Source organism: Cervus elaphus, chromosome 21 (genome assembly GCF_910594005.1).
Source record: "Cervus elaphus chromosome 21, mCerEla1.1, whole genome shotgun sequence".
Taxonomy (NCBI): Eukaryota; Metazoa; Chordata; class Mammalia; order Artiodactyla; family Cervidae; genus Cervus; species Cervus elaphus.
Window position 1 is genome coordinate 77,815,709 of NC_057835.1, and position 27,613 is coordinate 77,843,321.

General features: G+C 43.2%; 2 protein-coding genes across 2 annotated transcripts in view; one reads left to right on the forward strand and one right to left on the reverse strand.

Moving 5' to 3' along the window:
• Positions 1-516: 516 nt before the first annotated feature.
• On the forward strand, positions 517-5,628 carry RBIS (ribosomal biogenesis factor). Its single transcript, XM_043879964.1, has 4 exons — positions 517-683; positions 2,945-3,061; positions 5,111-5,227; positions 5,494-5,628. Exons 2-4 carry the CDS (start codon positions 2,948-2,950, stop codon positions 5,563-5,565), a joined length of 303 nt encoding a protein of 100 aa, XP_043735899.1. The 5' UTR covers positions 517-683; positions 2,945-2,947; the 3' UTR covers positions 5,566-5,628.
• E2F5 (E2F transcription factor 5) overlaps positions 5,607-27,613 on the reverse strand; it is a 32,055-nt gene continuing 10,048 nt past the window's right edge. Inside the window, exons 2-8 of the mRNA XM_043879962.1 lie at positions 13,430-13,539; positions 12,422-12,583; positions 11,141-11,184; positions 9,431-9,495; positions 7,903-8,170; positions 7,341-7,388; positions 5,607-6,376 (exon numbers count right to left, since the gene is read on the reverse strand). Coding sequence (XP_043735897.1) covers positions 6,267-6,376; positions 7,341-7,388; positions 7,903-8,170; positions 9,431-9,495; positions 11,141-11,184; positions 12,422-12,583; positions 13,430-13,539 — 807 coding nt within the window. The 3' untranslated portion in view covers positions 5,607-6,266. The remainder of the gene's footprint in view (positions 6,377-7,340; positions 7,389-7,902; positions 8,171-9,430; positions 9,496-11,140; positions 11,185-12,421; positions 12,584-13,429; positions 13,540-27,613) is intronic.

Genomic DNA, 27,613 nt, shown 5'->3' on the forward strand with positions numbered 1-27,613 from the left:
GAGTAGAGATCCTCAAGGAAGCATTTGGCCAGAGACGCTAACCGGCGGGACTTCACTAGGCGGGCGGGACTTCGCCCTGTGGGCGGGGCTGCGCGGCCTTCAGGGGCGGGAGCTCCGCGCGCCTCGGCCCTGTGGGCGGTCCTACGTTCGGTGGGTGGGAACCAGCGTGAGGCGGAACCACGCCCTGTGGGCGGGGCTTATATACGTCTACAGCTCGAGCTCTGGGACAGGACTACTCTCTGTGGGCGGGGCTTATCCTGTCTACCCACCGAGCTCCGGGACGGGACCACGCTCTCTGGGCGGGGCTTACTCTGTCTACCCACAGAGCTCTGGGACGGGACTTCGCTCTGAGGGCGGGACTTCGTCCTGTGGGCGGGGCTGCGCGGCCTTCAGGGGCTGAAGCTCCGCGGGGCCTCGGCCCTGAGGGCGGTCCTACGTCGGGTGGGTGGGAACCTGCCCGTGGGTGGAACACGATCAGTGGGCGGGGCCTATCTCCCTTTACTGACCGAGACCCTGGACTGGACCGCGCTCTGTGGGCGGGGCTTCGCCCGGGGGCGGAACCGCGGCCCGAGGGAGGCCCTATGATAGGCCTTCTCATCCCGGAACTTCCGGGTGTCGCGTGTGTACATAGCGTCGCCTGGAACCTGAGAGGCTACACGAGGGTGTCGGAGGCCTGGTGAGAGGTTAGTGAAGGACACTTCCCGGGCGCTGGCGCGAAGCTTCGCGGGGCTGGGGCGGGCCTGGTGGGCCGCTGCCGTCCAGAGGTCGGCTCGGCCGCCCGCTGCGTTGGGCGGCTGTCCTCGGCCGCCGGCCCGCGGGCTCAGGCCGGAAGGCCCGGTGCTGGGCCCTCAGTCCGGGGCGAGGGACCAGAGTACAGTCGTTGTTTTGTCATTCGTCTCCACGGGGTCGTCACGGAGAACCCCTGTACCCGCCCTGCCCCCCGCTGAGCTGTCACCTTCTGCACGAACCTTGCCCGAGTCCCCAGACCCGTTGGATCTTTCCGTCTGCTCACAACGCTTTATGTTACCAGACTCAGCCCCTGTCTATGCGTTTTGTGTTTGTATATGTTTCATATGATGCATATGAGTTCTGTACCGAACTTGGCGCGTAGTAATTCGTTAATGAATGATCGGATTCTGGTTACTTATTGGAAGGATTTTAGATTAATTTGGGGTGGCTTTTTATGTGTATTTTCTGCTTGTATAATACTCAGGTATTTTCTACTGTGTTCCTTTTTTTTTTTTAATTAGAAGGAGTACTATTCGGGTCCGGGAAGTTTTGCCGTCTCTGTTGTTTCCTTAAGTTGGACATTTAAGGAGGAGAGATACAGTGTGAGCAAAGGGAAGAAAGGAAGAATGTGCAAAGTGTCTTCAGAGATTAATTAGTATTCTAAGGTGGCTACAGAGATGTAGCAGAAGATACCTTTGACACATTTATGCTAGAATCAGCTTTCCTGTAACATGTCATGACAAAGAATATTGCTTCTTGTGGGTTGGAGGAGCCATTGAAGGATTTTAACATTGGGACGGTTCATTTTGTACCACTCTGCAGGATAGACTTGAATGCATACGGCTTAAGCCAGGGTTTCACAGTCTTTCTTTAAAGGGCCAAATAATAAGAATTTTTGGCTTTTCGAGCCACAGTTGTGGCAGAAAAGCAACCACAGACAATACATACATAATTAAGTGGACAGAGCTGCATTCTAACAGTCATTTACAAAGACAGGTGCCTGACCTGATTTGGTCTGTGGGTAAAGTTTGTCCAACCCAGAGTCTAACCAAATAGTCCTAGGAACTAAAGCAATAACCCAGTCCTGAACTAGGCAGTACTAAATTGTGGTTTTGTGTTGCTCTTTATGTATTTGTGAGGCCATATCACATGAGAGCTCAGGATCTAGTCTTCCTGGCTTTGAACTGTGGCATGCCCTGACTACTAACAGTGTGACAATGGGCAGATTAACTTCTCTTTGCATCAGTTTTTTTATCCACAAAATGAGGATGAAATAGTACCTCCCAAAGTGTTTTTGTAAGAAGTAAGTTAGTTAAAAAGCACATAAAATGTTAGCATAGTGCTTGTACATGTAGTCAAAGCTTAATAAATCTTTAACAATTAATATTTTTGAAATTGTTCCTCACATGCATTGTTAAAGACAGGTTTGAGAGATGTTTCTGAAATAGAATTTATAGGCTTAGTGTGTTTAGCTGTGGAACAAAAATAATATGTAAAATTTTTAGGCAGGAGCCATTCACACAGAAGTGATATGGAAGTCATGAAAATAAGGCTGGGATTTGGATATGCAAGATTAAGTACTGATTTTGAGGAGCTGGGCTTCCCTGGTAACTCAGAGGTAAATAATCTTCCTGCAATCCAGGAGACCAGAGTTCAATTTCTGGGTTGGGAAGATCTCCTTCAGGAGGAAATTGCAACCCACTCCAGTATTCTTGCCTGGAGAATCCCATGGACAGAGGAGTCTGCAGGGCTGTAGTCCATGGGGTTGCAAAGACATGACTGAGCGACTAACTTTGAGGAGGTGCACACAGGAGTGAAAATGGGGCAAGTAAAAAGGAATGAAAGAAGGAAGAAGAAAGGAGTCAGTCTTAGAGTATGAAAGGAACCCCAGTGGAATACCACCATGTAAACTAGCGGAAGGATGGGTGGTGACGGTTAGCATTGTCAGAAAGTTGAAAAAAACAAAACAAAACAGTTGTTGGGTTGGTAATATTAGTTAATGACTCTAACTGGCAGAAATTAATGTGGAGCCTCTTACGGTCCAGGTGCTGGAGACGCAGAAAAGAATTAGATACTCTCTGCACTCAAACAGGAGAATCTGTAGGACCAAAAGACATGGAATTTGATACAAGTAGAAGTTTTAAAAATAATCTTTTAATTGATTTACAGTTCATAAATGTGGGCAACTTAATTGAGCTCTTTCTTTTTTTCCTAGACAATGGCCAAGAACAAACTCAGAGGGCAAAAGTCCAGGAATGTATTCCACATAGCCAACCAGAGAAGCTTGAAGGTTAAAAATAAAGCAAAACCAGTTACTACTAATCTTAAGAAGGTGAGTGTCAATGAAGCACTCTGCCTTTGCTGCCTACAAAAGCCAGATGATTTTAAGTATTTGTTTTAAAAAAGAAAAATGATGAAGAAAAATAACATCCCTTTCTTGAGTCCAAATGTGTGAAAGGAAAACATTTTAACTGCAAATGTATGAGGCTCCAAGTAACAGTTAATTCTCAGAGACTGGAAATCAGAAAAAAACAAACAAACAAACAAAACAAACAAACACATTATGGAAAAATTCTCTCTAAGAGAGAGATAGTCATATATATTCAAGAAGCTCTCAACAGAGCCAGGACATGGAATGTCAGTCAGCACCCATTCTTTTTATCCTCAGTAATTCTTATTTCTCTGTGGAGATACCTAGAACTCAAATAAAAACCTGAAAATAGGAGATAAAATATTTTGTTTAAAATACAAAATGAAAAGAAAAGAGTTGCTTTATTTTTTCAAAATATTTGGGGAATGAGAAATTTCTTCAAGATTAAGTAGACGCCTTAAGAAGATGATTCAAGGAAATGTTTTCAAGCTTAAGTACTAGATGGAGTCAGCTCTCCAGGACTTACTAATTATCATAATGGTCCATAGAAATGTAACATTTTATCTTTCCATCTTCATGAACTAGCTGAATTAAACTTTTTGGTGGAGCAGTTTCATGTCTTTGGAAATGCTAAAAGGGAAATAAAGCTGAATGATATGACTGGAGTTTGGGGGTGACAAGTATAGATAGGATTGTCTTCAGGGTTGATGCTGAAGCCAAGACCCGAGTGACAGGAGCTCGTGACGCCAAGAGCGGTGCAGTGTTGGAGCAGCAGCATGCTCTGGGCAGGAAGAATAGCAGGTACAAAGGCCTCCAGCTGGGGAAGAGCTTGGTGTATTTGAGAAAGATTACTCTGTTTAGACAGGAAGTCCTAGAAACTTTGTGGATGCTACTGGAAAAGACCTGTGGGTAGGTAGCCTGGTTGGACAAAGTATCAATTTTCTCAGAAAGTAGCTTAACTTATTAGGGTAAGATTGCCAGGCAGCACATAAAAGGTAAGTTGAACGGACATGAAGCCAGGCAGCCAGTTGTGATTTCCTACAGCTTCCGTGTCAGGCTCAGAAAAGGCTGATAGTTGAGTTTAACCAAGTTGCCACGCAAGTCTGATCAAGGGAGAGGAGGAGAGTTAAGAGGGTGTAAGGAGTGACTGACGAGTGGTCATGGGATCTGAGTAGGCTAACGCAAGAAGTGGAGATGGAAAATGTGAACAGTAGGCAACTTAGAAAAGGTTTCAGTGGGATTTAAGAATTACTAATAAACTAAGTGAACTAGAGGGACAGGGGGTGGTGCAGCCTAAGGTGCAGTGGTGGCAAGGTAAGTCATGGATAGATCCCTGGAGACGAGGACCTGAGAAGATGAAGCGGCCCTGGATAGGTTCTTGTCGAAGCCACTGAGCAGTGCTGCCAGGCACGAGGCGGGTCAGTGAGCCAAGGTTTGAGATTGTTCACAGAGTCAGTAATCCTGGTGTTGGCAGGGGGCAGCAGTGAGGAGAGGGGGTCAGAATGTCCTGGCGACTAAGGTGCAGAGGAGCTGAGAATTTGAAGGAGGAATGCTCGGGAGCAGTGAAGACCAGAACACCGCCCCACCTCGTACTCAAGCACGGAGGGCTGTACCGGCCACGCTCTCAGGAGACCGCCAGGCGCTTCCGTCAGGGAGGGTCCGGAGGGGCCCTGCTGGGACCCTGGCAGGGTTCTACCCAGGGTCCTCGTTTCACAGATAAGAGACGGTAGCATCATGGCCTGCAAAGATTGTAGGCACATGGTTTGGCCTGCTTATACCAGGAAAGTCAAGGTAGAAGGTATAGCTACATAATTCTTTTTTTAAAGCAGAACCTTTTGTCGAAAGTGTCTCAATAAGACTATAAGAATTTTAGTGTGAATTATCTGCACAAATTGGTAGGATGGATAAGAGTTTATAGATTTGGGGGTTTAATAAGATTAAGGTTACCTGTATTTTATCTGTAATGGTTTTAAGATCATGAATTACTGCTCTTTTTTCTTGTTTTCAAAGATAAACATTGTGAATGAAGAAAAAGTTAACAGAGTGAATAAAGCTTTTATAGATATACAGAAGGAACTGGCAAACTTCTCAAAAGGCCTTTCCCTTGAACCTCTGCAGAAACAACTGGTGAGTAGAAATCACTTGCTTTTGTTCTGGCTAATAAATTCCAAATTTTCAAAGCCCATGTTGATTGTAATTTTTAGTACTTGGCTCTGTAGTATGTGTAGCACATTCAGACTTTAAAACACTGAGTCTAAATATGGGAATTTACTGTTCTACTTCCAAAAGTATGACTGGAAGAAATTATATTGGATAATAGATTATATGTCAGTAGACTGTGTCATTTTTGTTTGTAGTTCTGTAAATTTTTAAATGTAATTTCTTCTTTCTAGATATCTCAGCAGTGTCATGAAAATGTACCAGTTAATGTTGATGAGGCTACAAGATTAATGGCTCAGTTGTAATACACCAATGATGCATCAAATTCCCCAAAAAGACCAATAAATTTAATCTTTTATACAATTTTATTTAAAAAATCTTGTTAATGTACAGGCATTGGCACATTTTAAAAACAAACTACATAAACAGATCTTTCCTATAACCTAGGAAAGTGGAATGTCAGAACTCAACAAAAGGTGATCAACTTAAAGTGCTAAACCAGAAGGCACTTCACAAACTCTGTTCACTGAAGCAGTTAACATATCCGAGTTCACACCCTTCACTTCATGAGTGGCAGTGAATGTCTGGATTGGAGGACATAGACACGGACAGTCTCGCGGCAGTAAAAATGGAAGACAAAACAAGTGATGAGCCCTTGGCCAACGTTCTTGTTTTTCACGACCTGAAGTCTGCTTTAACTTTCTTCTCATATAAGAAAAACAAAACAAGGGTTCAGAATGGGAAGAAAAGTTGAAATTTCAGAAAGTAATTACTTGAGGGTGGAGGGTTGGTGGATGTGAAATCATTTTTTCTCCTTAAACAGTCAGAATCCTTTGTTTTTATAGTTGAAGTTTTGTGAAGCAAAAAGAAAGTTATTAGGGAAGAACATTTCAGAATCAGTGAACTAAAAAGGTGTTACATTCATTATTTTAAATACTTAGGTTATTAAGAAGTCTAAAATGTTACACAGTTAGAGGTAGATAACAGTCCCAAGTTTCCATGGAATCTAATAATTTAGTATCTGGACATCAAACAGATCACAAACGCCTTCATTATCATCTAAATTAAAGTTGTAGTCATCTGCTGGGGTCGGAGAAAGCCGCAAGAGTGGAAACACTGCAAGCGAAAACACAAATGCAGTGTTAAAGATGGTTTCTGCATACAGGTAATGATGTCTAAGATAAAATACTATCAAAAACATTAAGCCAAATTATGCTTCCTGTGTTACATAGGAAATTAAAAAAAAATACAATAGGAAATGTAATGATCAAATTAGTCATTTGTATTTTGTGTGTATCTTCAAAGATTCTTATTTAAAGACATTTTATGCATTGATTATAGGTTTAGTTTGGGAAATAGAAGTTAAAATTTTTATTGGTTGAATTTATCACTAAAATGATTCAGAAACACTAGTCAGTATTTTCTCTGATCTGCTAACTAAGCTACCATTTTGAAAACAGAGACAGGAATCAGACATAAATTAATCAATATGCTGAAATTCTCCGCTTTTACAGAAACGTTTGCTAAGTCTCTTCAGTGGTTACTAGAACACTTGCTAATTTAACAGTTGCCGTGTGTGTTGTACGTGTGTTAGGAATTCAAGAACTTACAGGAGGGGGAGGCCCAGACAGTAACTGTTAAAGTAACTACAGTTTTATAATCAGTTGATTTTTAGGAATTATTTCAGGTTAGACGATGATTTAGCTATCACTGAAGTTGGCCATGATGGGCATATTTACAAAACTAAGTTTTCAGATTTCTTGTTGACTCAGATACATTGTTCTACTCTTCTTGGCCAGATTGTTCAGGTGTGAAAACGGCTAGTATGCCAACAGTATAGAAGTTTATTCTGTAAATGTGATTAAGTATCCCCTTATGAATTATTTTTCATAAAAATGCAGGCAAAGAAATTCTTCATGATGCCTGTAACTTAACTATAAATTTCATGAACCATGATAGTACATTAAGTGGTAAAAAAAATACAGGTTCTTCATGTCTTTTAAAGCATAATGCCACTCATAAATTCTAGAAAAGCATTATTAATATATAAGGTTAGTTATTAAATTTTTTAACTACTTACCATCAGAAGACATTAACTCATCAATGATATCTCCACTAATAGATCCCGCTGGAAACAGAAATGTGATAAAGCTTTTTTACATTTCTTTTTATATATTTTAACAGCAAAAAGAACAAATAATGGTCTAATTCCAAAATGGAATCCTACGGAAAACTGTTTATACATACATATTTACACAGCCTATGAAACTAGTAGTAGTAGTAAACAATTAAATGGAGAGGGAATTGGCAACCCACTCTGGTACTGCCTGGAAAATCCCATGGACAGAGGAGCCTGGAGGCTATAGTCAGTGGGGTCGCAAAGAGTCGGACATGACTGAGTGACTAAACAACACAATGTAATTAAAGACAGGACCTGTTTTTAAATTTTCCTTCTAATACGTATTCCAGTGCTGGGCACGTAGGAGACACAAAATTAATACTTGTTGATTAGGTTTACTATTTTGCCTCCTATACTAGATAAGGGAATAACATCACAACTGAGAGATTCAGAAATGCTAACTTGTCCAATGCAGTCTTCATATTTTCCCGTCTGCTTTTGAAAACAATGGCTCTGAACTCACCTGAAGACAAGTCTGTGGCTGGCGTGTGCTGAAGAGTCTGGCTTCGTTCGGAGACGGGTGGCTCAGGCGGGCTCTGAACGGCCGTGCTGGGCTTGTGCGGAGGCACTGGGGTGGGGGGCTGAGAGGGAGGCTGCGTGAGGTCGTCCGGTGGGGGTACGGGGAAAACCACGGGCTTAGCTGAGCTGGACTCTTTATTTATAAGCAGCACATGGATAGGTCCTGAATGACTCTTCAGATTGATCTGGTATTTCTTTTGTCCATTCTGACCCTTTGAAGTTATTGGGCATAAACAAATGAACAAAGGTCAACATTTCTAACCAACATGAAACATTAAAAATAAGACAGGCAACTACTGTATCCTTCTATTTTTCTGTGTATTCATTCTAGAGAGTTTCGTGTTGAAACTCCAACTTAAAGTCTTTATCTACTTAAAAAAATAACTAATGGAACATCCATACACAATGGAACTCTATGTAACCTTGTTCTGTATTTTCCAAGTCTACTATGAATGTGTTATCATATTTCATTTAAAAAAAGAAGGACAGGCAAAGCTACAGGGACTGACTAAATACAACAAAAGTCAGTAAGTCAAAATAGTGTGGAGACCAGAAGAATGGGATATTGAGGACTACAAAGCACTTGACCCAAAAAGTAAGCTTTTCTCAAATAGTGGTCATCAAAAACTCTCAGTTGTAGAATGCTGGAAGCTGTCTATTTTTGCTCTAATTATACACTCCGTGCTCAGTGGTGCTCAGAGCATCCCCCTCAGCTGCGGCAGCCATCTCCTTTGGCGCCGACTGCCATGCGTGTGGTGGTCATCTCAACATGTGGTCTTAAATAGCAAGTTTCGCAAGGCAAAATTTTTTTCCATTCAGCAAAGCACAAAGACAACTGATTTTTCCTACAGAGATATAAATGTAAATCCCCTCCATTTCAAAAAGGTAATTTGTATCCTGAGGCTTCAGAAACTATAAATGCCTAAATACAAACTTACAGAATAGCTGGGAGAAGCGAAGGAGGTAATAGGAGAGAACAGTAATTTTTTTCTACGGTTTTAAATTGTTTTCAAATCTGTTTTAGGAAATTTGAAAATGAAAATAATGAAATTTATATTAGCATAGAGTCAATAGATATCTTTGACTCAATAAGCCAGAAAATGTTTTATTTTAAAAGACCTAATTTAAAGCAGTATATTATTGTTGATATTAAAGTGAACCTTTTCTTTAGGATTGTTACATTGGCTATAGATTGGTCAAACTGATTTTTTAAGGTTATTGACTGTATCATCACTCATTCCTTGATGTCTTCTAGCTCAAATAAGATTTTTTAAAAAGTAATATGTTAAATGATCAGTCACATCCATAATTTTGCAAAAGTACTGAAGACATCTAACTTCAGATATGAATACTTACAACTTAAAAGCAGTTACTTGAAAGTGTTTACAATTAGCTCATGTTCAGCTCCAGAAAATATTTGTCCCTCGTGAAGCAGCAGATCCATTTTAACAAAAGCTATCCTACATACGTACCATTTCTGGAATAGGTACCTCCAGCTGTGTACCAGAAGGTGCTTGAATGGCCAAAAGTGTATCACCTGGTCAAGAAAAAGTTAAGAAATAGATTTTTACATTTTAGAAAACACTATTGATCTTTCAATACAATGGCCAAGAGAGTGGGCTGTGAAGTCAGAATGCTTGGATTTGGTGACGTGGGGTTCTGGTTCTTATTCTGTAAAATAGGGGTGACATAACTTACTGCACAGGGTTTTTGAGGGTTAAATGAGGTAATATATCTTGTCAGTTTTATATAGAGAGATACAGATAAATATATATAACGCCATTTAATCCTCAAGGGCTTTCCTGGTGGCTTAGATGGTCAAGAATCTGCCTGCAATGCAGGAGACCTGGTTTTCACTCCTCGGTCAAGAAGACCCCTTAAAGACGGGAATGGCAACCCAGTCCAGTATTCTTGCCTGGAGAATTCCACGCACAGAGGAGCCTGGTGGGCTACAGTCCATGGGGTCACAAAGAGTCAGACACAACTGAGCAACTAAACACACGTATGTGTTAGTAGATCTTACAACAGGGTAAATGTATTCACTCTATTCTCATTAACGAATTCTGCTCAAGTTAATTTTGCTTTCACCCAGGCTCATGTCATGTCTGAGACTCTCAAACTTTTAGCCTTAGTTAAATAACACTGTTTAGTTAAGTATTTATATTACTTAAATTGGTATGATACAGTGAAATCTTAAGCTTACATGAACTTTTGAAGCCAGATTCTACAGCAGTATCTGCTGGGCTGAACATTAAGAATATTTCCCCAAACTTTCTTTGAAAGCTTGGGAAATACGGTGACAAAGGAGAGCAGTGAGGCCGCGTATGAAACCAGCGCAGCCTGAGTCAGGTTCCACTTGGCAAAGCGTTTGGCAGATTTTTTTTTTTTTTTTTGTATGTGCATGTTACAAGACTGTCCTTTTAATAGCCTATGCCTATTTTGTGTTATATATATTATGGGAATTCAGCCCCCACTATCATTTTAGTTATTCATAGTGCAAAGATCCTGCCTGCCGGTGCAGGAGATGCAAGAGATGCAGGTTCGATGCCTGGGTCAGGAAGATCCCCTGGAGTAAGAAGTGGCAACCCACTCCAGTATTCTTGCCTGAAAAATTCCATGGACAGAGGAGCCTGGCGGGCTACAGCCCACGGGGCTGCAAAGAGTCGGACATGACTGAGCAACTGAGCACATCATCTTAAGGGGAACACATGGAAGCTGGGGAGGGAGTAAGGTGAGGAATAATTTTCCAGATTATAAATGGATGAACCTGGCTGTGTCCTCATGCTTCTTTTGAGTTTTTTTGGTGCATTTTTCACCAGCACATCTGCTACATACATTTTCATAAACAGTACCAATGAGAACCATGTTCTAGTTCAAGTTTAGTCATTGACTGTGATTCTGTGACTCTGAGGCTGTTATTTAATCCCTCTCTGACTTAGCTGCCTCTCCCACACAGAGTTTATACCTACCAAGGCAGGAAATGACGTGAAAGCTGGGAAAAGCAGTTATTGTCATGAGAACAGAAATGAAAGCAGCCTAGCACTATAGAGGGAGACCAAAAAATGTCCACAAATCCAGAAAAAATAATGACTTGAGGTGACTGCATGGGGAATTTTAAATCACATTACACTAAATAACGTTGATCAAAAGAAGAACAAGAAAAAATATACAACAGTACTTACCATTAAAACAATTACAGATGTCTTCATGAGTTACATAGGAAAATGTACTGTCATAGAGTTAAGGAATAACATTTATATCAAGGCCTGGATATATAAATTAAGATAATTCTGAAGACCAAAGTGACCAAATGCATGAAGGGACTGTCATACATGGTCAGATAAAAAAGAACACAAGTCTTTTGTCTGAAAAGGCAATCAAATAAAGATCCGTAAGAGAAGTATCCATCCTTTGCTCTAAGAAGAAGCCACTTTGGGTTTGTGTCATTTGAGGACTCCTGGGGGAGGGAAGGAAACACATTCCATGGAGACGGGAGCTTCTGGGGGAAGGACCCTGATCGGGGAGGATGCTGTCGGAGGGACTGAAGAGCCAGCTACCGAAGTCGCTGCATCGAGACTTCCTGGGTCATGGTTTGGGGAACTGGGAGTGCCGCGATCTTGGCAAGTGGTGCAGCAAAGTGCGTGATCAACTAGTTCAATGCTTTTTGGAATCTCAGGGCTCCACAAGGCACAGCTGAAGACCCCCATTATTATCAAACTGTTAAGGAGTTCTGATTCTAGAAAGGAAATAACAAATGACATCATGGACTCATTCACCAAAGACAAGACAACATGAAAAATAAATTATATACACAGTCAAAAGTTCATGAGAGGTGGTACAAGATAAATGTAGTTAAAATGTTCCATGAGTACGGGTAAGTTACAAATCAACAGTCACATGTCTGAAAGGACACAGTGGTCATAAGAAACACATGGAGTATATCACTAATGTTTTTCCCCAAACATGGTAGATATACCAGCCTTAGAACCCTACCCTCTGCTAAAGTTCTGTCTTTGGGTTACTATTAGGCAGAATGTATCCTGGACTGATTGCAGGCTTGTGATATTTCATTTTCAAACCAAAATTAGTTTTTTTAAAAGAGCTGCTGAACTTTTACCACTTTGAAAGACTGAATGACTTAGGTTCAGGACAGTGATTTAACGATGACTTCCAATTCGCAGACTCCTTCTAGGCACACTTTAGCTGATGTATCCTGTCAACGGGCAGACCAAGTACAGGGGAATTTGCAACAGACGCATCTATTTGATAACAGATGTACTATGTGACTTAAAAAAGTAAAAAATTTAAAATATTCATATAAATCATTAGAAGTGTTATAAAATTAAAATGTTATAATCACTTGCAAAACTGAAGTCTCTAAAAACACTAAAGTAACTGATGTTCAGACTGAAAGAACAGATAAATACATATTACATCTATGTATAGTTCATTTAAAAGGATATCTATTATTAATGGAGTCGTCCATCACATTTTTGATGCTTTGCTGTAGCCACAACTTCTGCTGATCAAGTTCTCTTTCCTTCAGTTCTAGGTCCTCAATTTCGGCTTTGAGATATCTTAATCTATCTATGACTTCTTTAGTGTTACAGCCAGCGCCTACACCTCTTAAAAACATATGAAAATTAATATCCCCAGTATCAAACCCAGGTTAACATCACTTAATTTTTATAGTAAAAATTGTAAAGCTCACTGAATATAGTCAAGACAAAAATCTTTACAGGCTTCTAAAATCTTTAACCATTAAAATCTTTAGAAAACATAAACACCACACCACCGTCTAAACAAACACCCGAATTACAAAGTTCTGCATCTGTTCTATTGTGCCCTTTGCCATCCAGAAGGCCGACTGGTGGCTGAGGCACCAAAGGATGCCAGAGTCAAATGGCCACACTGGTCGTCTCTACGTGGACTGAGACGCGGGTGAGACAGATTACAGTCTTTTAGTGTTTTGTCGGGATTTTTGGCTAAAATAAACTGAAAAGCTAAGGATAAGGGGGGCAAGTTTGTGGAAAAGAACGTGTTTGTCACAAACATACAAGTTAACAAATGACAACATGCATTCCCACTAATCATTATTTATAAAGTACATATTCTTGTATGTATGAGACTTAGTTCCTGTTTTCAAGGAGTTTATATTAGGTGAGTACCCAAAACACCCAGGCAAAGAAGGATTAATGATAGAAAGCAGGATGCAGTGTGTGCCAAGTAAGCAGCTGCAGGGAGAAGAGCTGAACTGTGAGAGTGTAAATTAAACAGCGGAGTGAGGCAGGGGCCACCCCGTGTCACACAGGAGGGACAGAAGCCCAGAGGTGTGCCCAGGGACACGCGAGGGGCCGTGTAACCAGCGTAGACGGCTGGGACAGAGGACTCGGGAGACATACGTGGCAGAAAGGTCAGTGTGTACAGAGCATTGGGAAGGAAAAGGTAGACTAGAGCGGTTTGAAACTTACTTCCATTGTATACTATTTTTTGACTTTTTTTCAATTAAGTCAATTCCTTCCAAGACATTGGTGATATCATAAATTCTTCTTTTTTGCCTCACAGCCAAAGTATCTGCAGCCTGTTTTAAAAGGGGGGGGGGGGGTAGGTGAACAAAGAAATAAATTACAATTCATATTTTAAGGCCAAAAAGGCTTTGGTTATTAAGGTCACAGCATGAGCGCCCAGTCTTAAATCTGACCCAGGCAGTTGCTTGGGAACAATAGCAGGGTATGTGCAAAGCAACCCTCAGATACTGAAAATACCAAAGCAATGATTCTATTTAAAAGCCAGCAGATGTTGGAATGGAAAAAAAATGAAAAGGTCATGACACAAAGCCCATAAAAATAAAAGAACACAATGAGAATACTTCGTATCACCTTATGGGCTAATCCTTAGGAGGCGCTGCTAATTGTCTGTCCTTGTCACTTCCTATCTTATTTCTCTGTTCATGAACAGTCTTGTTTAAAGACAGCCTTACTTTTTTTTTTGAAATGTTGAAAAATTATATCTCAGTGATTTTTAAATAGTGAAGTCAAGATACTTGGGAGAAAATTCTAAATTATACACACATTGTACAATACTTTGAAATACACAATCTGCATTTTCTAAATTCAATGATAATAAAGGAATGAATCATGCCATCCCAAAACAAAGCATAGAATTGACAAGGTTGTGGTACTAGCAAATACAGAAGCTTGGTAGTTTCACTTACGTTAGGTAAGACCAACAAAAATATTTCATGCTACCATGCATGTCATGAATGAATCAAGGAATGCTCTTATAGTTCCTCTAATTAGTTCTCACACACATTTCTTACATTTTCTTCCCACCAGTATAAACAGAACCTCAGAGAAGAGGTTACCTGAAAGCTCTTTTTTCAGAGTAGATTAGTCAATAGACTATTTTGAATGTGGAGTCACATTTTAAGATTCATGGTAGTAACAAAAAAACACATGTACGTCCTTACTGACAATATCCAGTACATTATCTACAGAATTTAGTCTCAGATGATTAGTTACTGGCTACCCCAGGGCTTCACTAACTGCTTCATTCTATATGTAAAAAGAGTTCCTCCAACAGAATCAGGGCAGCATCGTGTTTCCTTCCATGGGGAGCAAGTGTGACCAACAACGGCTCACTCTGCAGGCATCTGGAACCTGTAAGAGATCTGGTGGTTGCATTACCAGAAACGCCAAGTGCCTGCTGCCAACCTCTGAGGCCTTCAGCAGGGGATTCAAGCCTTGGAGAGCGGACCAGAGGGCAACTGGATGTGGCAGAGAGAAAGAAGGAAGCAGGGTGTGAGGCTGTTTGAATCCCCAGCTCTGACTAGAGTTTGGTTCATCTCTTCTGGCCACGGTTTCTTTCACCCACACCCTCCTCACTGTACTCGGCAGTTCCCTCCCTGTCTCATCTACCAGCAGAGTTTCTGTTCTGAGTGGGAGGCTGTCTTTCTCAAGAGTAATCGTCTGCTGCAAAGCTAAGTGTAAAAATCTTAAGTTGTGAATTCATGTCTCATTTCCCTCTTGAGAAGTAGCCAGAGCACTCCAAGCTCTGCGTCATCCGTAGCTAGGGACTCACACACCAGAGCCGTTACAACCTTAGCAACAGCTCACCAGGTATGAACCAGGTCACAGAGCTATTCTAGGTCACTAGGCAAAGAGCCATGAGATCTCAAGTTTAGTTCAAAATTTGTCAAAAGGATCTCATTTACAGTTGATTTGTTGTTATTGTTCAGGCACTAAGTCGTGTCCAACTCTGAGCCCTCCCGGCTCCTCCATCCGTGGGATTCTCCAGGCAAGAAGACTGGAGCGGGCTGCCATTCCCTTCTCCATTTATCACTGCTTAACAATTACAACTCCGGGAGTTGGTAACGGACAAGGAAGCCTGGCGTGCTGCAGTCCATGGGTTCGCAAGGAGTCAGACATGACTGAGCGACTGAACTGAACAATTACAAAATTGAAATCCCTGGTTCCCAAAATGAAATACCATTTCTAAAAAATCTATTAAAGCATATGAACCTAGAAATGACCAAAATTAAACAGGATCTCCAAGAGGCTTTTATTTTAGCAGCTGCATCAGCTGAAGTCTGGTTCTGGAGCTGGGCACACCAGTTCCAGATGCAATCCAGTCCTGCCACTTCCTGTCTTCAGCTGGCTTCAGGCTCTTTAAACCTCATTTCCTTTTCATAAAATGGGATAATAACATAGGCTGAATTGTGGGGGCTATGCAGGATAATCTTAGCACAGTGTCCTCTAGGTAATTTCTACTTAAATGTTGTTAACAGCCTCATCATCAAACAGAGGCTGAGACAAGGGATCAAGGGTAAGAGTTTGCGTGGATACAGACCTATAATATTTTTTATGTAGTGATTTAAAAAGCTGCATTAAATTCTTAATTTTATTAAGTAATTTAAGACCTTTGTATTCATAAACCCATACCATGAGTCATCACCCCCTTCATTCATGTCTTCAGCTCCCACGGGGTGCCAGGCTTGCTCTGGGTCTTGAGGACACAGCGGTGACAGAACAGTGCCCCTGCCCTCAGAAGGAGGCGGCGGCGAACAGCGCATTAACAGAAGTACTACCTTAGGAGGAAGGCATGCAGGGCGCTACTGTGTTTGCCGGACTGTTCAGAGAAGGGCTCCCTGATAGAGTGAGTCTGAACTGAAGACAGTGACCCCGGAACGCCTGGAAGAGGTGCGGAGGAGGAAAGGGAATAGTGCGGGACGGGAGGCGGGGCAGGGAGAGAGGAGGGAGGGGGAGACGAAGACGACAAAGAAGAGGCGGCGGCAGGGGCCAGGGGTCTTCGTGCGGCCACTGTGAAGACGTCCGCTGTTACCCCCGCTGAAACAGAAAGCTACTGGAATGCTCTGAGCGCACGGCAGCTTGGCTCCACGTTTGAAAAGGTTCTCTGGGGCTGCTCTGGGTGAAGCAAGGAAACCAGTGAGAAGGTAGCGGTGACAATCGGTTCAAGAGATGGCGGTGGGGGCTGAGAAATGCTAACACCCCGGATCTGTTTGGAAGGTACGGGCAGCAGGCGATACTGAGAAAGGACTCGACAGCGACCCTTCCCTTTTTGACGCGGGCAGCTGGAGACGGGAAGGCCACAGGAGGAGCAGGCTCGGGGTGCTGGAAATCAGGAACTCTGCTCTGGCCGTTTTGATACCGCAGGGGAGAAATCCAGACCACCACTGGACATGAGAAGTGTGTGGGTTAAGGGAGAAGTCCCAGTGGAGGTACAGTATCAGGAGGCATCAGTAAATAAGACACTTTAGGACACAGCCTGGCACCCGCTGGATTCGCCTAGGAGGTGAGCATAGACGCGGAAGACGTCTAAGGGCCAACCCTTGGGTTTGGCAGTGTTTAAGATCCAGGGAATGAGAAGCAGGCTGCCACTGAAGTAAGATAAGTGGGTAGAGCGGGGTCTTGAAAGCCAGGTCAAGAAACAGTGAGTGTGTTAAGTGCTGCTGGCAGGGGGACCCAGTTCTGCGAGACTGCATCCCTGGATTTGACTATGGAGACATCATGCCAACCTTGCAGCCAGTTTTGATAAAAAGCCGAAAGCCTTCTTGGAGAGATTGAGACAGAGTAAAGGAAAGTTGGAGTGGACAGCTGTTCTGAGGTTATTTACTGGGAAGAGGAAGAGAGAAGTGAGGCAGAGGCTGCAGGAAACTATGGGGCCTCCCCAGAAGTTTCTTCTTTCCTTCATCTCTTTCCTTTTAAAGATGGAACGATTTCCACACGTGAGGATGCTGAGAGGCAAGACCTGGTCAAGGGGGGAGGGGGATAATTCGTGATGCAGGAGAGAGAACGGAAAACCTCCAAAGAGAACCGCAAGGTGGGTGGCGGGGGACGTAACCAGACGAGCGGAGGTGAGCGGAGGTGGTCGGCCTTAGGTAAGAGGGCACGTTACCAACCGGAGCCCGGCCCGAGCGCGCGCGTGCGTGGCGGTAGATAGGTGAGAGGTTATACGGCAGTAGATACGGTGAGGGGTCAGGCACCTCCTTCTGGGTGTTTTTCCTCATCAGCGGAGAGGGGAGAGAGGCGGCTGCGAGAGGAGAAAGTGTGATCCTTGTCTAGCAGAGCCAAGGTAAGCCGTGGAGCAGCAATGCTGGGCCCCACTAAGGCCCCGTTGGACTCAGTGGTCCTGAATTTAAAGTGGGAGCCACTGGCATTACTGGGCATTTCCCTGAGGCCCTGCAGAACACCGGGTGTTGCCGAGGGGCAGGCAGAGAACAAAATCGGGGCGGCCTCATCCCACGCTGCACTGTAGCACTGAATAAACGCACATGTGTCAAATGCAGCAAATTTACTTTAAACGTTTACATTTACTATTATAACACCTGACCATAAGGGGAGCATAAGCCATAAAGGAAGCATCTACTAGATGCTTGACTTTTCAGGACAAACAGACAAACAGAAGCCTTTGAAAGACACAGATCTCCCCTCCAAATATTACATCTTTTTGTAAAAATGCCACCACCAGTGAACAAAGCGATATCCACAGTTGGAACAAAACAAGAGCGTGAGATGCTTTTAAGTCAAACAGAACCCGGAGAGCTGACAGAGATCACGCGTAAGTGCAAACAGGGCTTCAGGAAAGTTCTGGCCCCGCCCCTTTACTTTGGCAGATGACTCCAGTAAGACCCGGTGCTAACTCGGGGGTGCTAACGAGAGATGGGGGTGCTAATGAGAGATGGCTGCTAACTTTATTTGGGTTAGGATTAGCTGCAGCTCATTTGCTCAAGGATGTTATCCCCATGGAGCCTGAAGCTGCGTTCAAAGGGGCTGACATAAACACAGTAAGGATGGAAACATACTGTCTTTCAGGTTCTCCATCTGCAAAGCAGAAACTTCACTCTCTTCAAGGACCACAACTGTTGACACACGTGCACTGTGCTTCAGAGACTAACATTACAGCGAGGAGGTCCAGATCCAAAAATCAAAACTGTGCAACAGAATCATCAAATTACAAAACATCAATTAATTATACACACATGCACCCAAACATGCACAAGTGATGGGATCCTGAAAATAAGGTAGGAGGACCTCAAGTGATGCATCAAGATGGCTTATAAAATATTTTAATGAGAATTTTTTAAAAACCTGAGTAAATTCATTTTCAACTGTGCTCGATAATGTTATTTTGCTTTATCTCATGATAAGATTACTCGTTTCAAACATTGCTAAAGATAATTGAGATGTAAAATGTTTGATTTCAACCCACAGTTAAGAAGAACCATTTATAAGCCAGTAATGGGATAATTCTGTAATAGGATCTTGCACAGATATTATCTAATTTAATGCTCACAACTGCTTTGTAAAGTAGGTATCATTCTCCCTGTTTTTTAGGAAACAGATTCAGAAGGCTAATGAATAGTCAGATGGAATTTGGCATTAATTATACATTTATGAAACAAATTTGTGGCAAAATATTTCCACATGGGCTATCATTCTAAAAGACTCTAAGCACAGTGGCGGACAGTCAGAAACTCCCAAGTATGCAGACGCACCGAAGCGCAGCTCAGGTGCCGCTGGTGGCCCCACTGAGGGCAAAAACGGTCTGAGAAAGCAGAGGCCGTCATGTCCATGTACGCATTTACTTACTTAAAAATGATGACCAGTAAAAACATTATAAACACATTCAAGGCTTCGAGACCATGGCTACCACCTTCCAGAATGAGGCTGAAAAACTGAAACAGTTCTGGAAAGTGAAGTGTTACAGGAGATTGAACAGAGATTACTGAAGGTGGGGGCAGGAAGGACAGCTCCTGGAGGAGGCTGCTTTTGTGCTTTCAATGCATCTGCAGATGTTAAATCAATAAGGAAATTAAACACCACAAAATAACATTCTTACTTTCAGGATACAAACCACTCCCTCCAGAAGCAGCACTAAGCATTAGGCAAGTGTTTCAACCTTTTCCTGAAGGAGTCTCTCCTTAAAAGTCTGCGGTGCTTTCAACTACCCCAAACTAACTGCTACTGTATATGATATTTCAAGTGCATAAGGCTTTAACTTTGTTCTAATTCTTAAAATGTTTTAACAGACTCTGCATAAGCCTTTAAAAAGAAGCTTAATTGTACTGTCTTACGAAAGTCACAAAAGAGTTCTCAAAAGGAAAAACAAGACAGTTGATAAAATACCTATTTAAGTAGGAAAAGCCTACTAAGACTCAGTTCTAGAGATTGTTCGCTGGAGTCCCCAGCTGCATGCTTTGAAATTCTCATGTACGTTACGTTGTTAAACCAGGAACCAAACTAAGCAGCATCTGCTATTCTACCACTGGGCTCTGCATCTGTACATTTTTTATAGCCCTGATGGTTAGTCATGTATGGATGTGACAACTGGACTATAAAGAAAGCTGAGTGCTGAAGAATTGATGCTTTTGAACTGTGGTGTTGGAGAAGACTCTTGAGAGTCCCTTGAACTGCAAGGAGATCCAACCAGCCCATCCTAAAGGAAATCAGTCCTGAATATTCATTGGAAGGACTGATGCTGAAGCTGAAACTCCAATACTTTGGCCACCTCATGCAAAGAGCTGACTCATTTGAAAAGACCCTGATGCTGGAAAAGATTGAAGGTGGGAGGAGAAGGGGATGATAAGAGGATGAGATGGTTGGGTGGCATCACCGACTCGATGGACATGAGTTTGAGTAAACTCTGGGAGTTGGTGATGGAAAGGGAGGCCTGGTGTGCTGCAGTCCATGGGGTCACAAGGAGTCAGACACTACTGAGTGACTGAACTAATGGTTAGAAGTTAGGAACCAGAGAAGTGGTGAAGAAGTCAAGGACATGGGCTAGGCTGTGAGATAGCAATTAAGATGTTGTGGAGAGTAAATGAGTATATCCAAAACACTTAGGATGACTGCCTTGCACAAGTATTACATCGTGTTAGCCATTATGACTGTTATTGATCCAGTTTCTCACTTATAGTAAGAAAACACTGACCTTTGAAAAATGTATCATGGAACGTAAAGACCATCTTTATTTACCTGCAACTTTAACACTTCAGAACAGTCAAGCACAATGAAGTAGGAGAAAGGACTTCTGTAGAAGCAAAAATAGATGCAAAAAGCTATGTTTTACTACTCAAAAATAGTTCAGTCATTTGGATCCTATGTATTCCTCTTCTATGATTCCTAACAGTGGGGCTATTTAATTTCAATGTGCATAGGAGAACTTGAAGTACCATCCAGGACACTGGTGAGGAATCGCAACAACAATCAAGAGATGTGGCAGAAATTATAGAAAGGATAAAAAACTCACAGACAAAGCTAAAGCCATTGGACACAGCAATAATCCACCATACTTAGAAAAGCTTTGGGGTTATCACCTCTAAGGGATACAAAAAATAATATTCATCATGACTAATCTGAGTTAGACTAAAACTAAGTGCAGTCTTTTTAGCTTTAAACAGACATGTAATGGATTTTGGAAATTTTTCAAACCAAAATGGTTAAATGTTCTTCTATAAGAAATGTCATTAATAGACATAAACCCTTAGCTAATCAGAAAACTCCTGCTATGGACAAAAGTCTTATTATCTAAAGGATAAACAATGGTTTCAGAATACCTGGACTTGTCACATTCAAGGATACACTAGTTGGATTTTAAAATGAACCTAAAAATCTCAAAGGGATTACAGTGCATGTGACCAGTGGCTGAGTTACACTCCATTTTCATGTCAGTTTCCTTCACAACTGTGACCGGCAGCCTATTCTGAAGACAGATTATCCCCCACCCCCAAGTAACTGGGGATCTGTCTCAAACCACACACACACACACACACCAAAATGTCAAAAATATCCTTCACCGAAAACTTCTAAATGTCAAATCTACAGAAGAAATTAAAATGAAAAGATAAAGATTTGAGTATTTCAATAATTAAAACTAACATATAAGAAAGCATTAAAACCACAAATTAAAACAGACAAAAGACACATTTCACACCCCAAAATTAATAGCCTTAAAAAAGTTTTCAAACTTTTAAAGAGTCAACAAAAGAATAAAGAAATGCAAATTGAAACAATGAAAATACACCTCTACACAAAGACTTGAACCTGAATGAAAGCCCAAAATTGGGGGCAGCAGGTGAATGGGTAAGCAAAGTAAAGTATAGGCACAAAACGGAATACCAATCAGGGACAGAAAGAAATGAACTACGGATACAGGTAACAGCAGGCGTGAGTCTCCAAAACGTCCTGATGAGGGAAAGCAGCTCAAGCCGGGGCGCATTCTGTGTGAGCGCACTCCCGGAAAGCTCTGAGTTTTAGTCCATGGAAAAGAAGACGGAGCGATGGTCATTAGTGGGGTGCGGAGGTCGGGGTGTGGCTGGGGGAAGGCAAAAGGGAGCTGTTTGGGGTGATGGACATGCTCTACACCTGGTTGTGGTGGTGGTCATAGGTACAAGCATCTGTCAGACTCATTGTATCCTACACTTAGAATGGGAGCAAAGAGGCGGAGACGACGGAGCGACTGAACCAAACTGAATGGGTGGAAATCATACCTTTATAAAGCTGACCAAAAAAAAAGCAGAGATATTATTATTCATCACCTTTCAAATCTCCAGAATATGAAAACATCAGAATACCCAGTTATCTACTTGGAAACAGCACTTACAATGTGCCGGGCACTTTCAGTGTTTTAAAAGTAGGAACTCCCTTTAGCCATTCCTATAATAACAACCATTGTTACCATTTTTGTAAAAGCAGAAAGTAAACTCAGAAAGTAACTTGCGCAAGGCCACTGAACATGGTAAATAAAGGCAGGATGTAGGCTTCCCTGGCGGCTCAGATGGTAAAGAATCCACCTGCAGTGCAGGAGACCTGGGTTTGATCCCTGGGTTGGAGATCCCCTGAAGGAAGGCATGGCAACCCACTCCAGTATTCGTGCCTGGAGAATCCCATGGACAGAGGAGCCTGGCGGGCTGCAGCCCAGGGGGTTGCACAGAGTCGGGACACGATTGAGCGCCTAAGCAGGCAGGCAGACCTTTCAGCCACTGGGCTGTTCCTGATGTGGTGAGGGTTCCTAGTCATGACTATACGCTTCGAGTGGAGTATAAGGATCACTTTTTTGTAAAGCACTTTGGCAACAGCCATCCAAGTTTTTTGCATTTTTAATATCCTTTGATCTAGTCATTGTTTAGATTATCAGAAGCAGAGATCATTCAAAATGTCTAAATGCCAAAAATGTTTCCTGCACGTCTGTTGCTAAATCCAAGGGATACTACAAAGTCTTGTACCCCCGAAGCACTTGACTGGTTCCCTCCCTCCTCACACACTGTCCCTGGCCTTGCTGCCACCAGTCCACAGGTTTTTTCCTCCTTGGTCTTGGGCTGTTTCCTCTCAAGTCTCCTTTTCTCTGCTGCTCCTGGGCTGTGAGTGTTTGCCACAATTCTGCTTAGTCCTCTGTCCACTCTAAACCTCATAAACCAATCATTTCCAAATCAAACTGGTAACCCTGGTCTCCTCCTGGGCTCCAGATTCATAAATCCCACAGGTCGCCAAATATCCACTCAAGGATGGCCTGCAGGCATCTCACACATGTCTAGAACTGAACTTTCCTTTCCTCCAAATTCCTTTTCTCTTTTTGTATAGTCTAAGTGAAAATCACCACCATCCACTCAGCTGACCATGGCATTACTCGGCAATCCTTTGCCTAGGCTCAGCATCCAAGTTCTGTCCCTTCTACGATGAAACATTTCTCCGTTTCTTTATATTTCCACTGCCTGTACCTTAGTTCAGGCCTATAATCATGCCTAAATGACAACCATATTCTCTAAATGCAACAGTCATCTGATTTATAGCTTCTGAAATGTACCATCTCTTTCTCTGGCCTCTGGCACTTGCTGCCTTGCTGGGAATGCCTTGCCATCTAACTCAAACTTGATCACATCCATTCTGTTTGTTGGAAGCTGATGACAGACTGGCTGGATCAGTCCACGTACTGTGTGTACTGGTATTGTGTGTACACAGCCCCGCGCCTCACAGAGCACTTGGTCTAGAGGGGAACCACAGGCAAATAAAGGAAGAATCAACCCCATTTGTGATACAGGGTATTAAGAAAAAGAGCAGGTAACTGAGAAAGAGAATAAACGGGAACCCAATTCAGGCACTTGACATTAAGGGAGAAGAGTTAGAAAGTGCATCTGAGCCAGTCTCCTATTGCTGCTGTCCAAATCACCACAAATTTAGGGACTTCACCCAACGCAGATGTATTATCGTACAGGTCTGTAAATCAGAGCCCAAACATGCCTCCCTGAGCCCGAGATACGGTGAGGCTGTGCTCCTTTGGGGTGCTCGAGCGCAGACCCCGTCTCGGCTTCCAGAGTCTGAGGCACTCCTTGGCCAGTGGCTTCTCTCCTCCATGGCTTCCCTGGGGGCTCAGATGGTAAAGCATCTGCCTGCAGTGCGGGAGACTAGGGTTCAATCCCTGGGTCAGGAAGATCCCCTGGAGATGGCAACCGGCTCCAGTATTCTTGCCTGGAGAATCCCATGGACAGAGGAGCCTGGCGGGCTACAGTCCGTGGGGTCGCAAGAGTCAGAGACGACTGAGTGACTTCACTTCCCTCTGTCCTGCAGCAATGGTCGGGCAAGTTGTCTCCATGCTGCCATCTCTCTGGCTCCCTCTTCCACTTTTAAAGACCCCTGTAATTAACAGGGGGCTCAACTGCACAATTCAGGAAAATTTCCTCATCTTAATAATACCAGCTGATCAGCAACTTTAATTTCCCTTAAGTGAACATATTCATGGGGCTTCCCTGGTGGCTCAGCGGTAAAGAATCCGTCTGCCAATGCAAGAGACATAAGAGATGTGGGTTTGACCCCTGGGTTGGGAAGATCCTGTGGAGAAGGAAATGGCACCCCACTCCAGTCTTCTCGCCTGGGAAGTCCCATGGACAGAGGAGCCTGGCAGCTCCAGTCCACGGGGTCGCAGAGTCAGACACGACTGAAGCGGCTGAGCGCACAGTCACAGGTCCCGGGCATTAGGCCATGGGTGTCTTTCAGGAGTCATGTTCTATCTATCACAGCATCTAAGAAAACATTTAAACTGAGACCACAGGGTTTAGAGAATCGGACAGTGGGGGTGGGGGGTGGTGGGGGCAGTGTGTGTGTGTCTGTGAAAATGTGCTCCAGGCAGAAGGGAACGGGTGTGTGTGTGTGTGAATGCGCTCCAGGCAAAAGGAAAGGGGGGGGCAGTCTGTGTGTGTGCAAACATTTGCTCCAGGCAGAAGGGAAAGCCTGCGCCCACCGCCCTAGGGCAGGAGCAGAGGGCGAGGGAGGCCCCAGAAGGACTGTGGCTGGAGGGCCGGGCGCTGAAGAGGCGGGGGAGGACGCCCCAAGGGGCCGGGGTCCTGGAGGCGCTGGGTGCTGCTCTAAGAAGAGAACTACCTGACCTTAAATGCTCCCCGTTCATACGTGAGAACAGCACCGGAGTCTCTGAGGCCCGTGGAGCCGGCTCGCCCCTCACTGCCCCCTGGAGTAAAGCGGCTCTCCCGTCGCAGCCCCCGGGCTCAGCGGGTCCACACCCCTCTGAACCCTGAGAAGGGTCCAGCTCCCGTCTCCCTCCCTCTGCCCCTCAGCTGTAAGCTCCAAGCTACTAAGGAAGGGGCCAGGGTGCACACTGGTTAACTCGTGTTTACTGAATGAAATGGAAAAACCTAGAATCAACTTACATACACCTACCTGTAAGAATGGTGAGTTTTTGAGGATAGCTCTAAACTGGGGCTCTCAAAATTTATGTTTACAATTTGAGAAAATAAAAGTTATCACCTCAGCTGTAAAAAGGTTAACAAATAGGGGAAATACTGAAAATTGAAAATAGTCGCTCGCACGGTAGTGGTGTACTGGGTAGTTTTTATTCCGGACTATATTCATTTTTTCCCAAGTTTTCTACTATTTGTATGCTATTTCAAGATATCAGTCAGTCAGTTCAGTCACTCAGTCGTGTCCGACTCTTTGATACCCCATGAACCGCAGCACACCAGGTCTCCCTGTCCATCACCAACTCCTGGAGTTTACTCAAACTCATGTCCATCAAGTCGGTGATGCCATCCAGCCATCTCATCCTCTGTCGTCCCCTTCTCCTCCTGCCCCCAATCCCTCCCAGCATCAGGGTCTTTTCCAATGAGTCAGCTCTTCACATGAGGTGGCCAAAGTATTGGGAGTTTCAGTTTCAGCATCACTCCTTCCAATGAACAACCCGGACAGATTTCCTTTAGGATGGACTGGTTGGATCTCCTTGCAGTCCAAGGGACTCTCAAGAGTCTTCTCCAACACCACAGTTCAAAAGCATCAATTCTTCAGCACTCAGCTTTCTTCACAGTCCAACTCTCATATCCATACATGACCACTGGAAAAACCACAGCCTTGACTAGACGGACCTTTGTTGGCAAAGTAATGTCTCTGCTTTTTAATGTGCTATCTGGGTTGGTCATAACTTTCCTTCCAAGGAGTAAGCATCTATTAATTTCATGGCTGCAATCACCATCTGCAGTGATGTTGGAGCCCAAAAAAATAAAGTCTGCCACTGTTTCCCCATCTATTTCCCATGAAGTGATGGGACCGGATGCCATGATCTTAGTTTTCTGAATGTTGAGCTTTAAGCCAACTTTTTCACTCTCGTCTTTCATCAAGAGGCTTTTTAATTCCTTTTCACTTTTGGCCATAAGGGTGGTGTCATCTGCCTATCTGAGGTTACTGATATTTCTCCCGGCAATCCTGATTCCAGCTTGTGCTTCTTCCAGCCCAGCATCTCTCATGATGTACTCTGTATACAAGTTAAATACGCTGGGTGACAATATACAGGCTTGACGTACTCCTTTCCCTATCTGAAACCAGTCTGTTGTTCCATGTCCAGTTCTAACTATTGCTTCCTGACAGGTTTCTCAAGAGGCAGGTCAGGTGGTCTGGTATTTCTATCTCTTTCAGAATTTTCCACAGTATATTGTGATCCACACAAAGGCTTTGGCATAGTCAATAAAGCAGAAATAGATGTTTTTCTGGAACTCTCTTGCTTTTTCGATGATCCAGAGGATGTTGGCAATTTGATCTCTGATTCCTCTGCCTTTTCTAAATCCAGCTTGAACATCTGGAAGTTCACGGTTCATGTATTGCTGAAGCCTGGCTTGGAGAATTTTGAGCATTACTTTATTAGCACATGAGATGAGTGCAACTGTGCGGTAGTTTGAGCATTCTTTGGCATTGCATTTCTTTGGAATTGGAATGAAAACTGACCTTTTCTAGTCCTGTGGCCACTACTGAGTTTTCCAAATTTGCTGGCATATTGAGTGCAGCACTTTCACAGCATCATCTTTCAGGATTTGAAATAGCTCAACTGGAATTCCATCACCTCCACTAGCTTTATTCGTAGTGATGCTTCCTAAGGCCCACTTGACTTCACATTCCAGGATGTCTGGCTCTAGGTGAGTGATCACACCATCATGATTATCTGGGTCATGAAGATCTTTTTTGTACACTTCTTCTGTGTATTCTTGCCACCTCTTCTTAATATCTTCTTCTTCTGTTAGGTCCATACCATTTCTGTCCTTTATCAAACCCATCTTTGCATGAAATGTTCCCTTGGTATCTCTAATTTTCTTGAAGAGATCTCTAGTCTTCCCCATTCTGTTGTTTTCCTGTTTCTTTGCATTGATCACCGAGGAAGGCTTTCTTATCTCTCCTTGCTATTCTTTGGAAATCTGCATTCAAATGGGAATATCTTTCCTTTACTCCTCTGCTTTTCGCTTCTCTTCTTTTCTCAGGTATTTGTAAGGCCTCCTCAGACAACCATTTTGCCTTTTTGCATTTCTTTTCCTTGGCTATGGTCTTGATCCCTGTCTCCTGTACAATGTCACGAACCTCCATCCATAGTTCATCAGGCACTCTATCAGATCTACTCCCTTAAATCTATTTCTCACTTCCACTGTATAGTCGTAAGAGATCTGATTTAGGTCATACCTAAATGGTCTAGTGGTTTTCCCTACTTTCTTCAATTTAAGTCTGAATTTGGCAATAAGGAGTTCATGATCTGAGCCACAGTCAGCTCCTGGTCTTGTTTTTGCTGACTCTATAGAGGTTCTCCATCTTTGGCTGCAAAGAAAATAATCAATCTGATTTCGGTGTTGACCCTCTGGTGGTGTCCATGTGTAGAGT